The following is a 17,484-nucleotide window of genomic DNA, read 5'->3' on the forward strand; positions in this document are numbered from 1 at the left end:
TCCTTCCTCCTTCGTGCTCACGGAATCCTGTTATCGTCACGGCTATCTCCCAACCGAGTGACTCCGACCTGTCGAGTCCTCGCGCGCGCGGAATGCCTAGGATTAAGCTCTTTTCGGGGGCCAAGGGACACGCGATGCCCTCCTCCGCCGTCTGCCTGGCCCGGCGACGACGACGGTCGATCGATCGGATCGCTGAAGTCTCACAAGAGAGAGAAAGAGAGAGAGAGAGAGAGAGAGAGATTGAGAGGGCGGATGGTCGGAAGAAGGGCGGCACGGCGGGACGCGTATGTCTGGAAAATGTGATCGGAATCGTAACAAGGGGCCCTGCCATTAGGTTTCTGATGTTGCGAACATGCACTTTTGTGAAGTTGGCGCCCCATTTTTGATTTCATAATTTTGTCCATAAGTTGTCCACGTTTGTCTATAAATAATTTTTTGTCTGCGTTGTAAAAAATGTAAACAAAATTTTGAGCAAATTTTTAAGTATAATGTATTGAAATGTTTTTCTGAATTTGTTTTCAAATTTTATCGATTATTTCTGACGTAAAAATTTAACGTATTAAGTAATAATTTATCAAAATTTAATTTACATGCTTTTTTCCAAATTTTATATGACCGACATTTTAATTTAGACTGCTCAGTTAATTTCGAGCGTGAAACCCACGAGGCCCAAAGTCGCAACACGTGTAATTGTTATAAATAATTTTATTTTTACTTAAGTTATTAACATTGTTATCTATATACGGGTGACGTGACGATCTAAGTGTAAATAAAGTATGCGAAAAAGCATATAAATTAATTTCTGATAAATTATTATCTAATACATGAAATTGTTACGTCAGAAATCGATGGAATTTGAAAACAAATTTAGAAAGACATTTCAGTATATATTTAGACAAATTTCAAATATTTTCCTATCTGGCAATGAATTCTAGTTTCTTTATTTTTATTATTGCTTATATGCTCTTTATTTTTTACAAAAGTTAAATTTGAATTGTCTTATTCAACGATATTTATAGAATCTGAGATAAAAGAACAAATGAAATAGAAGAGATGTATTTTCTTCCCTTGTCGGATAGTCAAAGTGTTTATTAGGTAATTGTTATCGTACAGGTTGGCTGTCGCGTAATTTCTTTTTCTTCTTATATATATAAATATTATAAAAGTGAAAAGTCGATTATCGTGTGATACCGTTAGATGAAAATAAATTTACTTCGGTCCTATAAAAGTGATTTTATAAGAGTGATTAATATAAAGAAGTTTCTGTTAGCAATTAATGCTCATAAAAATATTTAAAAACTTTCAGTGTCTACGAGAAGATTATGACATATTAATTATTGGCTAAATAGTTTTTTGATACGATAAAAAATTTTCTTATCTCTAACAATACTGTGAAAAAAGGACCCAGCATCTGGATAATTTTTATCTCGCAATACCGCCTCTAACATTTGCCTCGACGCGCTATACGTATATCGACCAAAAATTCCGATAGCGACGACGAAGGCAGGCCACAATTTCCGATTACCCGGAAGCCATACCGCGCGCGTAATATAAATCCACGGCTGGGGGACACATTAGCGTCTGCTTTAGGGGGGGGTAGTCGCGCAGCCAGTTCTCCGCGCACGACGCTAATTTTAACACAACATTTCCATCCTTGTCGGATGACGCTAACGACGTCAGCGAAGACAAATCATCGGCGTTGCACCCGGTGCGCGAGTTCGGAAGGTCAGCGTAGCGTAAGGGGCGAGAGGCGTTATAACATCCCTCTCGCCTGATCCCCTTTCTTCTTCCCCCGCTACCCCAGGGGCGGAAAGGCCATATACCGCGGCGGTGTCAGTTCGAAAGTGCGAGCAGGCATCGGCCCGCGGCGCGACGCATCGATCCCGCTTTCCATCTCTCACTCTCCGCTCTCTCGACGTCATATCCTCTCTCGGCTGCGCCCTTCTCCCCCCTGCGCGCCCACCCTCGCTGCCGCTACCGCTACCACCGCCGCCGTTGCCGCCACCGCCTCCCGCGTTGCCCTCCCGGCCCTTCCAGGCCTCCTGTCCCTGCGGCGCGCTCACACCGACCATTTATACCGCCCCATCCCTCCGACGTAACGTACGGCGGCTAACCATGATACAGATACCAGAAATCCACCCATATCGTTGCGCGTTATGTGGATAGGCGAGAGCGCGTACGTGTATGCATGCGTAGGACACGCTTGTGTAAGTGGGCTCGCGAGAAACGCGTATGCCTGGCCCGACTGTGCAACACGGCCCGCCATCATTTTAATGAAGATGTAATTACGGACGTTTCGGCGCTGGAATCAGCAATGCGCCCGTGGCGCGACACGCCGAGTCGCATTATTGGCTGCCTTATTAACCACCGCGCGATGTGCGCATTTCTCTCTCTCTCTCTCTCTCTCTCTCTCTCTCTCTCTCTCTCTCTCTTTTCCCTTCATGGAGCGTATTATATTTTGGCCACACACAGCGCACGTTCCGTTTCCACGAGCTTCCACTCGAGCGGATAAATCTCCGCGAATAATATATGTAACACGTCCGAAAAAGAAAAAAAAATTGTCCTCCTGATAAGAACGATTACATTCTGCAAGTTCACCCGCGCAGATTTACATATACGAATAAAATTGTGGAAAAAGAAGATCGCGAAGGTTGCGCCAGCGTTGAACTATCCCCAAAGCGCGTTGAAAATTTGGATTTTACCTAGGCTAAGCGCGAAGCGTTAGCTGCCGAAGTGGCCCTGCGCGAAAGTTCATTAAATCCGCGAGCGTCGGAGTCCGCCAATTAGTATAATGACGAACTACGCGGTGCAAAAAGTTGCGCGTGACACGTTGTTAATTTTAACGACACGTTGTTTCGTCGGTGAAACGCCGAAACGCCGCATTTCTATCAAGACAGCACGCGAAGCTGAATCTCGGTCTCACGTTATTTCGCGGGCTAGCGGAAAAGCTCGGGCTGGAAAATGTTAACGACTGCCGCGATATCGCGCGGTCGAATCGCGCGCGCGGCCGTCGGAGGCGTTCCGCTCGTTGTTCGCTTGGCCGGTGACCAGAAGGAAACCCTTATATTAATTAGAGCAGTTAAGGGCAACTAGCCCCTCACGGTATGTAATGTGCTTTGGCTGATTTGATCCCCTAACGGGATTACGCGCGCCCGGATTTTGGCGTGCTCTCTCGCTGCGCCATGCAATCCGCCCGTTCGTCCCGCATCTATGTGTGTATGCGCGCAGCATTTGTGTGTAGGGTCGTACGTGCAACGTGCACGCCCGCCCGCCCGCCCGATTGGCTTTCGGTTCCCGCTGTTTGGTATGGGATCAGCGACGCACATTGCTTCGAGAATTCGAAATTATTCCTCTAAACTAGAACTAATGGCTCCCGATTTGCACATTTGCGCCGATTCCGAAAAACAGGGTGTAGATTATGCTCGCAAAGTCTTTTTGTACGGACTACGAGATCAGACTCGAGAAGAGCATTTAAAGCGTATCATAGAGATCCAAATGATAAACAAAAATGTGTGAATTCTATGATTAGAAACTATCCACATTAGGCTTATTAATCTCGTAAATGCAAAATTCTTTTGTGTAAAAAAAAAAAAATACGACAAATGCATAATGATGTAAATGAACATAATTTTGCGTATGTAAATACAATTAAATTTACAATAGTAACAGCGAACTCAAATCAGAAATGAGTTAATTAATACACATTTTGATGAAATTAATGTTCGGTTCAACAATAATAATCTGTTTCTAAGAAATTATGTTGGCCATTGTATCGCATTGGCCATTGTATTATGTGACCTATTGTATTGTGTTGATTAATGTTCTAATAATTAATTGATTAATTATAAATAAATAATTAATACTTATGTAAGATTATATTTCAGCTACATTATTATTGCATTATTATTTTTTTTATGTATACAATTTTTTGAGAATACACTGCTGATCGAAACTTGATAAAAGAAAGAGAAACTTAGTGTGACGAAAGGCGCGTGATTTGTCAGCTTCTCGTTCAGATTTGGTGACGCCTTGATGGAACTTTTAATAGAAAACAACCCCCGTTACTCCAGAGAATTTCATCCCTCATGCTCTCGATCCAAGGGGTGTGGTGTGTCGAAGAGAGACTGACCCCTGTGACGAGAACTACCCCATCCAGTATGAGATGCTGTATGGTCCAGCATAAGCTTTGCAACTGAATCTTGATCTGTAGACAAAGGTCAGAAGATCAGTAACGGTCTCTGGCCAACGGTCACACGTTTTTTATCATATGCGCGAGGCTAGATATGTTTCAACGCGAAGTGGATAGTTATCGCAAAGTTTTAGATAAACAAATATGACGATATAAATAATTCACTCTAACGAGGCTCTCGTCTAGTGCAATTTTATCTCATTTCTGTTCGCTATATTTAAGCGTATTATTTTATAGTGTTTATTATATTGTGCTAAATATCAAATCACATGTAAACCAACATATTTAGATCATTTATATATTTGTAAGACTCCATAAAAATATTCCGTTCTTTTTACGCGCCAAAAAAAAGAAATTGTGCTAAAAAAAACTTCCATTTCCTTTGGTTTAAGGTCATGCGCAAACTTAGATTATCACATTCTCAAACGAAATCTCTGATTTACGAGTATCGTTCTTAAAAAAAACATGAGCGCCTCCTTTAGTTCGTTGCGAGATGGATCTCTCGCCGCGGAGGAAACCTTTTGAATTTTGAACGCTTCTCCGAGCCCCAGAGGCGGCAGTCACGATTGGTATCGACACTCCTCGCTTTTTCCTTTTTCTCTACTTGGTCTTCGCCTCGTACAATACACCCGCCTCATCAACTATCTGCTCCATATTGCCCCACCCTTCTCCACCCATCCCGCCGCTTCCCAACAAGTAATACAGGAATTCCCAAGAGTCTCGTGTCTACTCGACGTAAGTATCGTTTATTCGGCTAATTAAACCGATATATCGACGAAAACACGCGAGGACGTGACTGCGTTTTCGACTGTCTATTACTGCCAGACTCAATTTCTGATGGAGAAATATATCTCGATAAGCGCGCGATGGTAGATGCGATATCCGTCGAAATGATTCTTTTTTCACTCTCGCAATCTGTATTATTATGTACGTCTACTTGTGAAATAATTATACCGCTAAAATTCCCATAAAATTTTGATAATAGGATAATCATTTAATGCGAATACTTTTACACATCGTGAAATATTAAAAATGAAAGAGAAAGAGAAATGGGGGAATTGATAACACAGAGAAAAATCCTACGCTGTAAACAGGAATTATCTTTCCGCCCAGCAAGAAAGTACGGAACGATACTCCCGGCTCGACCGAAGCTCGTGATTAGCGAGCTAGAAATTAATTAACACTGCAGACCGCCCTGCGTCATCGCGTAATTGCCAGCGCCACGATGTGTTTGTTAGAGCATAAAGTACGGAAGGGCTGCCCTCGGGGGGTGGCGGCCAAGGGTAAACGCGAGGGTGACGGGAAGGAAGAAGGGGACGATAGCGAAAAATCGATATAATCTTCCATCTGCTAATAATAGAGGCTTAGCGCGATCCATTCATCTGCGGTGGAACTCGTGCGAATCAGTCTGGTATGTTTGCGCTTTCGCATTACACGCCGATTGAATTCGCGGTGTAATGCGATACTTTGGTGCAGCGGGGTAATATTGTTAACGTTTATTTTAATTGCTGCGATCATATGTACAATAGCTGTAATAATGTAATAATAGCCCCAATAATAATATTATATATCAGGTAAAATAATATAATAATACACATTCAAAGATATGTGTAATTAACATAGCGTTAAATATATAGTTGTAAAATACATATAAAATACTCTGTCTAAACTGAATTTTGCGCGTGAGAAATAAGAAAAGATACTTTTTTGTAACATGTGCATTAAAAAACATAAACTATAATATTTTTTTGCAATTTGCGCGATTATTGATAAATTTTTCTATTCAAAAATATCAAACATGATATTCTATCACTAATATACAGGTACATATTAAATTGAATATCGTTATTCGAAAGCAGATTACCACGACGATTTATCAGCTTTCGGACGCGACTGATAACTGTTAATGGAATCTTTGTCAGTCTCTTCGTGTCGCCTCGAGAGCATTAACGTCCATACGGGTGGTCGAGCACCCCATAGATTCGTATCGAGGACTTTTAACGGTTAAAGAATAATAGCCTCAAAGTGTTCTCATTTTTGAAAACGTGACGATGCGGTCGATATTGCGCTTCAGCGCAGGAGACACATCGTTCGCACGTCTCGTATTGCGGTCGAGAGTCCTTTCGTATATAATGTACTTATGAAAACGATTTAATATAAATCCTTAATGTCGCACTCGCGCTTCGAACGATCGATTAGATAAACGTAAGAGGCGCCGTAAACGCGACTGTCACGCTGTTTTACAACCAGCGCTATTTGCTTTTCAGGTATTAGAGATTAATTGGAAAATCGCGACGAAGGAAGCGTACGTAGATACATATGTAATTTGTTCGTGTTCGCCGAGTGCCAGTAGTAAAACGAGGTAGCGTCGAATTATAAGTGATTTCCACCGCGAAACGCGACGGAATATTAATACCACCCGGTTAACGAGACGACTTATCCCGATGACGACAACATACTTGCGCAGTCATAAGCGTCGAGTCGAGAGGAAGTAATTTAGACGGAGTTAGCTCGCGGAGAGCTTTCGCGAGCTGTAACTTCTAAAGTTGGATATCCGGTGGACGTTTCCCGATAATTGTTTACCGTAAAAACGTTAACGGCACCGAGGCTGCAATATACGTCTACTTTACAGCGTTATTTTACAGTCTTTTCGAAGGCGGAAACTTTTCTCTTCGTAGCAGGCTGACAAGTATTACCGAACTTCCGCAGCCGCGCTTAATTGCGAGCAGCTTTACGAAATTAAAAACGGACGCCGTTATACGCCGGCATATTTTTTTGTATTAAACGCAGAGTTATATTACAATACTCGCAAAACTTCTGCTTGCGGGTCATTAGCGTGTAACCGTACCGCGGCGTAAAACGCTGCGGAAGTGAGTATTTCAAGGTAATTATACAGATCCTTTTACTCGCGCGGAAATGCTTGCAATGTAAACTGTAAAACACCGCTCTTTCATAAACATTATTGTTTATATATCTTAATTTGTTAAGAAAAAGATAATTTGGAGAATAGAGCGCTTAAAGCCTTTTTCGAGTCGAGACGAGTGCATCGAAGGTTCCGCAAACTGGTTAATTCCCGGAACTTTGAACGTGTTCAACGTTCAGATAATCGATGTCAATACCTGTCGAAACATCTGCCGTAACATCGATATCCTGTGAAGCAATTGTTGTTTCGTCCGGATATCAATCGTACCAAGTGATTCCGCGTTGCATTAAAATTTATAGAAAATGATTCCTCGAAAACTGGAATTCTCTCTCTAACGAAGAAAATGAGAGTTAGATATTGAACATAATTTGAGTCTTCTAAGCTTCACTCTATAGATAGAAGACAACTTAGTCGATGTTTAATATAAAAGTATTGAAATCAAAGAGAATCTTAATGTTAAAATTCTAATATAAATGGAAGGTAACACACACATGTAAAAAATAAAAGATTAATTAAATATAAAATGCGTAGGCATTAGATTATCTATATAATATTTTGAACAAAAAATTAATCTTTGATTCATCGTATTGATCTTGAAAATACATTCTTATTTTTGAAATTATGTTTATACTATAATTAATTAAAAAAGGAAATTGTAATTTTTAAAATATAGTTTGCATCTAATTTTTATAATACATAATGAATAAAATTTTTATTTTTGTCATGTTTCATAAAATTTACATATTTCGTGTAATATAAATATGCAAAAATGCATATTTCAATGAGGGCAGACAGCGATTGATTAGCGTAGACTCATTAGTAATTTAATAGATCAATTAGCATCCGGGACATTTGACATTAATTCGCGATTACATATTAGTTCCCTCGAGCGTCGCTTCTGCAGAGTTAAAATCGAAGCTCGTCGAATCCACCTCGCGGAAGGCGGGATGCGACCTCGTAATCGCGGCAATGACCACTTGTTGTTCCCGTCTGGTCAGCCATCTCTCCTCCTGCGCGGTGATCTCTCCCGTTTTCTGGCGCGGGGCGAGCACGAAGAATAACGGAACGCGGCCGCATGCCGGCCACACATCCGTCTCCGCGGTCGAGAATTATATTCCTCCGGACGGGCAGAAAAACCGTCGTCGTTTTCGGAGTCCGCGGGGGAAATCCTACCGGATAAGGGAAGGAGAAGGCGAGAAAGAGAGAGAAAGGGAAACAGAGATAGAGGCAAGGCGAGAGAGAACAGGGGAAAGAATGGGATGGCAGAACGACCGAGTCGGCAAGTAGTTGGGACCGGGCCGAGACGAGGTGAAACGGGCGAGCAATCACATTACCAGGGGAACCCTGCCTAACCCTATTTCGATGTCCCCTGTCGCCCTGTTCTCGCTCGCCTGTCTGCGTTCACCCGATCCTTCTCCGACCCACCCGCCGCTTCGATCTCTCCCGAACGAACGAACCGCCGCTATCCAACCCTCGCTCCACTACAACCCGAGCACCCATTTCTCGTCCCGCCGTTCGATCACCCTCGCCGTCCCGTCCCGCGTCCCGTCCCGCTTCGTTCCTTCCGGCGATCCGCAGCCGAATCGAGCGGCGCATGGGCTCGGTGGATTATCAATCGAGTGCCACTTTCGGTGGCCAATAGTGGGTGACTTCGGTTTCTCCGACGGGGACGACTTTGCGAATTTTTTCTCGTTAAGAAACGGAACGAACGCAATTCGCCTCTATATCGGGTTTTTAAAGTGTCGTATTTCAATTTTTAAGCAAAATAGTTTAAAAATTTGCAACTTAGTGTGCCAGATTTTAAATTTAGATTTGCGAGGTTTTAATATTGAATTTCGAAATCATCTTTATTTAAAAACATGTCTGATAAAAAAAAACTTGATTTTTAAAAACTCAAATTTAATCGCAATTTTAGACTCTTCTTGTTAGATTCTGACACGTCATCTTAGTTACACAAGGTTTTAATATTTTTTATATCTTGATTTAATTTTTAAAATCTCACAGTTCTTTCCTCAAGTGTTATTTTAATCGCTTTTTATTAGCGATAATCTTATGATCGGCAGGATTATTACGACGATAATTGTTTTCAATCTCTTGTGGTTCACCGCAAATTGTTAGCACTTTAGAAACCGAAGGGCAAGAGCTCCGAAGGGTCGAAGATAGAAGAGCTTGAATCGGAGACCCGGGTGAGTGATAGATAAGGGGGTCGCTTCGATGTGAACCCCAATCTAGTTCCCGGTCGAAATCTCGACTGATTGTTTCCAGTCGCGGTCAGAATCATGTTTGGTACGACGATTTGGATTATTCTCGTTTCTTTCGCTTTGTTTCCTAAGTTAAGTTGAAACTGTAAAGCGGAAGGTGAACACAAAAGTTAGTTTAACGTTTCATTTTACGAGCTACGTTCATTATGTTGATATCGCGAATTTTGTATTTCGGTAATACAAATCAATAATTGCATAGAATATGATATCTCTCAAATATTAAAATTTCTGAAAAAAATCAAAATTGCCTTATGCTATTTCATATTTTTCTACTTTATTCCTCGTTTCTGCAATTCAAGCCGTGCTGAAACGAATCATATCGTTTCGCGGCGGTGTCGCGTCGACTTCGTGGTAAACTCGGAAAGATAAACATCGTGAAATCTGACGGATTACCCTGTTGCGACACCCAACACGCCGCCTACGATTTCAATCTGGCGGTGCGAGTTTTCCCCTTTCCCTGCGGGAATCGTCCAATTTCCGATGAATCCCCTCGATAACGCCGCGTTGTCCGTTCGTCGGAGGTTTACAATTAAGCCGTTTCCATCCTCGCGGAAAACTTTTGATTTTCCGAGCGAGCTCGCCGTAAAAAGTTCATCGTTCAATTTGCACCTCCCGGCGAAGGTGCCGTGGAGGATTGGGATGGTTTCCGAGTGACACTGAAGATCACTGATTTAAGACGGTAACCAAACGGTTACGGAGAGAGAGTCGTTAAGGTCTCCGAGGGAGTGGCGCGCGAGGGGCGGGCGGGAATGAGGGCAGACACGGGCGAGAGTGAGGGATGGCGATATGATGGAATTACAGAGCGCGAACGAGAGGCGGTGGAAGGAAAAGAGAAGAGGATCGGGCGGGGATGGAGCCGGGAGAGATTGCAGTCGACTAGCAAGGCTGCCGTAATGAAATCAAGGGTGTAATGGCCCCGTCAGAACGCGAATCCCCGCCACGAGCGGTCCCGACTCGCTCTCGCACTATGTAGCTCACCCCCGCGTTTCGACCCCCGTCGCGCGACCCCCGCGTGTGCCAGCTTTGACGTACCGTAAAACCATTACGCTTTAAAGTCAACGGAACATCGGGCCGTTCGCTCGCTCGCGCTCACGCGTATCGCTTTCCGCTTGCTTAGCTTTTTGTTGTCGCGGCAGGAACATGTCTGGAATCTTTCACCGCTGGGAGCGGTGAATGATTTATATTTTTGACGAAATGTAAATCGAATAATTAACAAGTGGGCGAGATCATGAATATGTTAGTTAAAACGAGGAGTCGTGTAGAGAAATATTATCTTGGAATACGAAAGCGCTGAGTTTATTATAAAAATATTAACTGATAATACAATTACTTTTATTATGAAAGAAAATAATTATTCTAATCATTATAATTAAATTAAGGATAAGAGTTACGTGATCTCCTTAATTTTTACGTGTATTAAAAATAATGACTGAAATTATGTATAAACTTGCTTCAGAGATGTGCGGAATAAACTACAAAGAAATGCAAAACATTAGATATATATGAACATATGCATGTAAAATAACAATTATCTCTTTTCTGCGTACAAAACAATATCGTACGCAGGCACACGTAACGCGAGTATCGACTAATCGCGATAATTCTGATACGAAACTAACCGTGTTCTCAAAGGTATCCGAATCACGCTGCGCTCTCGCCCGCCCTAAACTCATTGATTACAACACACTCGGCTTCCCTATTCTCTCCTGCCGCCGATTCCCCCCTTCCTCTCTCCTTCTCTCTCTTTCTCTTTCTCTTTCTCTCTCTCTCTCTCTCTCTCTCTCCCATCGACGCGCTACCCACGCGGGCTATCTCGGGCGTGCTTCCCCTGTCCCCTTTCCGACCCCGCGCCCACGCGCTCTCACGGGGAGTTTTACATACCATGGGTTTCATGCTGGCTCCCATCCAGAGTCGGGTTACGATTCCGTCGCTCGTCCCGCTTCTCCCTTCGGGCCGTTCTCCTTCTTCCCCTCTCGCTCTCTCGTTCGAACGTTCTCTTCGTCGGCGTTTCGCATCCCCTTTGACTCTCTCTCCTCCCGCCCGTCCCCCGCACCCTCCTACGGCGCCATCGTCTATATATCGCGAGGAAGTTTCGCACACCACAGACTCGCGGCAGTTCTCGCATCTCGAGAGTCAGAATTTCTCTCCCCCTCCGTCCCCCCCCCCCCCCTCTTTCTCGCTTTTTCCCTCCCTTCCCGCTCTTTCCTCCGCGCCGCCCTACGCCCTCGCCGGCTTCCCTCGGCGTCTCTCGTATCCCCCTCGATATATACGTATTTCCCGTGCATTTCGTTTCCACTCGTTCCGTCAGTGCACACGCATCTCCCTCCTCTTCTTCCCTCCCGCTCGCTCTCCCTCCCGCCCGCCTGACCCCTCTCGTTCTACGAGAGCACGTTCGAGAGGTCCGTTTTCCTCTCGCCTCCCTATCTCTTCCTCCCAGGCAACCGGCACTCGTTCTCCTCGTTCTTTTTGCACCATTCCGTTTCACCACCGGTGCCGGGCGGCTGGTACCTTCCGTCGTCCCCTCTCGCTCCCTCGCCTGTATCCCGGTTCTCGCCGCGGCTCTGTCGGTCTCCCTTCCCGTCCCCTTGCCGTCCGCTCGCCCGCAGTTTCTAGCTCTGTCCGATGCACGTCTCGATCTCGCCCGCGGGAGGCACGGCTGGAGCGGTGCGGTCGAGGGGGGGTCGCTTTTACAAGTGGTTCCAGCCTCGGATCGGCGCCGGTGTCGTGTTTCGCGTAATAGGTTGCCGCGCCTATGCCACGCGGTGGCTGAACGGTAGCGCCTCGTCATTTATTATTCTTCATTACGATTATTATTATTATTTTCGGGGGGCAATCAATACTTTTTGTTCTTTTCTTTCGCATGGTACGGCGAACACTTTGATCCGATGACGATCGGAAATACTATCGATTATGAAACACGATGAATCGGAGAGTGTACACGGGTTACAATTGCCCTCGAGGATTTTACTACCGTTGTTATCATTTTTATCATTGCTATTATCGTCGGTATTCGTTTTCCCTTATTGTTCGCTCTTTGTCTTTTCTAATCGTGTAATACTTGTCGAATCAAAGCTCACCATTTAATGCTGAAACAGTCTTATCTTTTTATCAGATTTACATAAAAATGTTGAGCTTTTATTTATTCATCTGCTAATCTAGTGGAAAATGAGGCTATCGATAGCCTGTACTTTTCATTATCATCGTTATCTACTTTCCGATAGTGCGTTATCGCATTAAATCCCGCAAGCGTCGTAGTGAAACGTCGCGCGGCTCGTTAATTGAGCGTTCTTCGTTTTGTCTTTCTCTCGAGTTTCCGTGACGAGGTCACTTTGCCACACCCTCCTCGCGATAGGTATGTCACTCAAGAGGGAAATCGATGGAGGACGGGATCGATGTCGACGGCCTTGCAACAGGTTGAACGAATTGCTCGGAGTCCTCGGAGCGCCGTGACTTCGGACGCCCGCAGGATCGTTGTCGGGGGGATGTCGCGCGCTTGGTTTTGCATTTAAGCCCGACGCCGATCTGAGATTGCGACGATAAGAGGATTCGCGGGACGAGCCTCGCGCGCGCTATGCGATGTGCTCCAGCTTTGTGTGCGCATATCGGTGAATCGACGTTTTCCGACGCTAGTTTTACGTAATCGAGCATTTCCCTCTGCAATATTTCAAATATTTCGATATTTCTTATGATGCAAACAAATTCGCGGTATCTAAAAAGTAAAGCTTAACAAAAATCTATTTTTAGAAACAATATTTGAGGTAAAAATATTCGTTTCGCAAACAGAACTTCTAATTCGGATTGGATACACTTATATTTTTTCTTCTCCGAGGATCGTATTGGAGTTGCAAATCGATACAGAAACTATTGAGAGACCGCGATGACTGAATCCCTATAACGAACTCTGCGCGCGTTCTTTGCTTTCTCTCCCCAAACATTCGGCTGTCCTGATAATTTCGGTCGAACCTTTTATGTACGAAATTGGATTGATCGAACGTGGGTGTGGTGCGGAAAGAAGTTTACGACACCTCAACGACGAAAAATATCTCAACATAGTATACGTGCACAGCATACATTGATGATAAACACATGGACTAACTAGGAAAGCAATTTTTTTTTCTCTTTAATAAATATCAAGAAGAATGATATTTTCTATGGCAATGATATATACTATAAATCTGGTTATCTAATTATGTTAAATAGTTGAGGGTAAAGTGTTAACTTCAAAGAAACTAATATCGGTATATGTGCCGCGCATTAATCTAGAACACTGACAATGAGATAAGTACAAATCTAACTAATTACGGAAATAGCGTATAGACGCATATAGAAACATCAGCGGTATCTGATGATAGTCTAGAGTCGGTAGAATTGTAATTGCGCTTCTGACTCGCACGCTCACACGCGTATTCCTTATACCCGGGTAATATAATACTTGTATGACGTATGCATACGTAACGTACGCACACATGGGCGCTCGTGGCCGCTGCGCCTCCACAATGGGGCAAGTTTCCAACTGTGAGCATACGTGTGGACGACCATGTCCATATTTTCACATGTACGTAATCGTGGCGTGTGTGCGTTGAAGGAACGCTCGGGTTGGTAAAGGCGCGCTTTATTGGATGACCGAGAACAAGCCGCGGAGCTTCCCGAAATCCAAATCCTCCGGAGGTTTCAGCCGCCGTATTTTCCGACTCCCGAGGAAATCCCGTTAACATGACGTCGTTAATATCTCGGCTCGCTCGTGCACGCTGCAACGGCGGGGAGAGCGAAGGACCGATAAGGCCGACTCTCCCGGCTTCCGCAGTCCGGGGAGTGACGGAGGAACGATGGACGGTATCGGAGGATTAATGAGGGAACGTTTGGGGTGTTTGGGAAGCGTACAAGAACGCCGATACTCGTCTCCGCTTCTCCGCCGTGCTCGTAAATTTATCCCTTTCGGCGCGCCAAGTGTTAAAAATATATATGCTGGTAGGATTTTATTTACGAAAGTATGTGCAGTTGAGTTATTCTTGGATGGGATTTATTTTAGGCTTTTCTTTATTTAATTGAATGCAAAAAGAGAGAGGAGAGAGAGAGAGCTGATATTTTTTATTTTTTTACTATTGAATAACTTGGTAGCTAGGACAAAGATTAAAATTTAATACGTGAAAATGTTTCGATGGGGTTTAGGTTTTTATAAAAAATTTAACAAATTTTAGAACTCGAGGCTTAAAATATCCGTCTATATATCACATTTGAAAAATAAAGCATCGTTTCTAGTGCCGCACCTATATTATTTTAATCGAAAAAAATTTTATATCACGGAAAAGAAATGCATAACAAGAATAACATACATAGAAATAAAAAGTCATAAAAAGAATTCATGCTAATCACAAAGGTGCTTATAGCTTTTCTGCACCGCGGAACGAAACGCGAAATGACGGTTGGCGCTTTCTACCTAGAAGTTATAATTAACACATTTGCTGCGGATGACAAGCGTCCTGCGTTAATCGCCTCTCCCTTCAGAAACAGATGCATATAGTGAATCTCGGCGTTATTTGAATTTCACGCTTCTGTACGAGAATTATTTTTGGGAGTGATTTCAAAGTGTCGTCGTCGCTGTATTAATCCCACATTTATCTGCAATCTTTGGCATTAGCCACAAAAACAAAAATATCAAAGTAAAAGTAAATAAATTCGTTGATTTCATCAATCAGTTTTGTAGGAATTTTCTAAAAATATGTGAGAAAATTAGTTTTTTTTTTTTACTTATGTATGTGTAAGCACTGATGTAGTTTTTGGAAATAAACTTCGATTTAAGGAGTTGTACTTCTGCGATGCCTCTAATGAACGGAAGCCGATACGACGGTAGAAAATATTAACGCCGCTTGCCATGACCGACGTTGCTGCTTTAGCCTTCGGCGGCTAATTATTTCGCTTAATTAAAGTGAAACCCGATGCGACCCTCTCGCAAACGAAATAACGCCTCCGTAATCGTGCTCTACTTCGCTATCTCTCTCGCTTCACTCTTACTTGGATTCATTTGCGCGGCTAATCGTTTACTTTGTTAACTCTTCGCGTACATGCGCTTGGTCCTATTAGCATTTCTTGCTCTATCTGTGTCTGGCTTGTTGACACGCACGTATCCATTTTAATACGGCTAGATTAAATAATTCTATTTAAATTAAAATCTTTCTTACTACCTTGCGTTTAAATTAAAATATCGATACGTTGTGTTTTAAATTAAAATAGTAAATACATTGAATACACATGTAAGAAACGCTTGTGCTTTTTAACAGCATATTTTAGTGTTAAAAAATGAACATACAAGTGTTTATATCTCGTATGATCACAACGTAAGGAAAAAACTTTCAATTTAAATTGCATATTTGAAAAATTAAATATATGAATTTTTTTTTGAATGAAAAATATTTGTCAGAAATTTCAATTAATAAAATTTGCGTGTTTGATAAAGGAAAGACAATTTTCACTCTTACGTTACTATTTAGACACGATATATGTAATACCCTCGACGCGAAGATGGAAACTTTTCCAGATGTCGAAGGTATAATCGCGTTACCGAGCGACAACGCGACAGCATTATCATTTCGCAAATTGCAGTTTACTCCTAGAAATACTCTGCGAGACTCTAGGGGGACTCCACCACTGTAAATAATAACACCTTGGCATTTTGCGGTACGTCGTTTCACGGAGGCGGTAGCGTTTCTCCCGTTTCCCTCGCGCCGCGTTCACTGTAAAATTATAGCGAGAACACGTATAGAGGGTGCCTCAAAACTAACTTATATTTTAGTGGCAGACAATAGAGTTTTGAGAAAAATTCAATATTAGGTATTTCAATATCAGGGCATCAATTGGTTCTTAAATTAGAAACGATTGAAATTTACAAGTCTTTACAAAATAATTTAAATAAGTATAAAAAAAGTGCAAACGCAAATGAGTAAAAATCTTTCACTAGATTTCATACAACGAAAGTTAAAAGTTTGTAATACGCTTTTCAGAGATCTCGCGTTATGAAGAAAACATTTCTTTAGCTTTAAAAAAGATGTTACATTAATTGCTAACGGTTTCGGGACACCCTGTATACCTTTTACTTTAAAACAAAAAACTCGATTCTCGCGTCCTTTGCTATTCGCCCGATCTGTTCTTTGTCCGTGAAAAGAAGGACCTGCTGGCAGGAAGAGCCCGTAGAAGAACGGAGCGATGGGAGGGACCGAAACCGAAGGTTTCCAGGAGAGAAGCCGCGTTGTTTTAGCTCTCCCCGGGGATGGCGCGTCAGGGAAAACCTCACGAAAACGGAGCGAGGCACGAACGAGGGTGACGGGTACGTCGGTGGAAAACGGCGCGGCGAAGGACAGAGGGGGGGGGGGGGAGGAAAAAGGTACGCGGGGACCGATAAGCCCGAGAATCGATATTCGAAGCCGGGGGCACGCGGCGAGTCATTCTCGTGTCAGGCCGTTGATAACGAAAGCCGAAGTTCTCGGCGCCGTGAGAGACGTGACGGCGCGTCGATTATTCGATCGGTAATCAGAACGGTCCGAAAAAAAAGAAAATAAATGACAGAGGAAAAAAAGAGGAACAAAAGGTGAGATTTCTAACGGAGGTGGGATTTTCCTTTTTCCCTTCGACGCCTCGACCGAGTTCCGATAAAGTTTGAAACATTTACTTGGGTATCCCTTTTCTTCCTTGGCGTTTTTGTAATTCCCTTTTCTCTCCCTTCCTCTTTGCCCGTCCTCTTTGTGGTGGTCTCTCGCTGCGAAAGGAACCGGATGAGGAACGTATAAGAAGGCACCTGGTCCAAACCTGTCTCTTTCTCTCCTCCTCTTTCTTTTGCAGCGCGGTGGCTGCCGCCTCATTAGCAGGTGATTAATTAAAAATTCGTTTGTTTGCGTGGCCCGGACCGACGGCAACGCCCACCTACGCTCGCTCACCACGTCGAGAAATGAATGCATGCGTGTGAATCTCAGAGACTGTAAAAGATGGAACGATTACCGTTAAGAACTTCTTTCACGTTAGAAGCGTTAGATTTAGAAAATTATTGAGTCCGAAAAATTGGCGACAGGCTTAATGGAAATTGTGATCAAGCAAAAATTGCTATTAATTTAACAATGCCG

The 17,484-nt window shown here is 43.2% G+C and overlaps 2 protein-coding genes across 5 annotated transcripts in view; one reads left to right on the forward strand and one right to left on the reverse strand.

Moving 5' to 3' along the window:
- Positions 1 to 17,484, forward strand: part of LOC105678230 (serine-rich adhesin for platelets) — a 95,043-nt gene that overhangs the window by 9,840 nt on the left and 67,719 nt on the right. The window lies entirely within an intron of this gene.
- The window catches only part of LOC105678238 (uncharacterized), a 279,329-nt gene continuing 264,702 nt past the window's right edge, over positions 2,858 to 17,484 (reverse strand). The window contains exon 11 of one of the 3 annotated variants that reach the window (XM_067357965.1): positions 2,858 to 4,204. In XM_067357965.1, coding sequence (XP_067214066.1) covers positions 4,013 to 4,204 — 192 coding nt within the window. In that variant the 3' untranslated portion in view covers positions 2,858 to 4,012. The remainder of the gene's footprint in view (positions 4,205 to 17,484) is intronic. The other 2 variants (XR_010890928.1, XR_010890926.1) reach the window with 2 other exon arrangements.

This window comes from Linepithema humile, chromosome 6 (genome assembly GCF_040581485.1).
Source record: "Linepithema humile isolate Giens D197 chromosome 6, Lhum_UNIL_v1.0, whole genome shotgun sequence".
NCBI classification, from domain to species: domain Eukaryota; kingdom Metazoa; phylum Arthropoda; class Insecta; order Hymenoptera; family Formicidae; genus Linepithema; species Linepithema humile.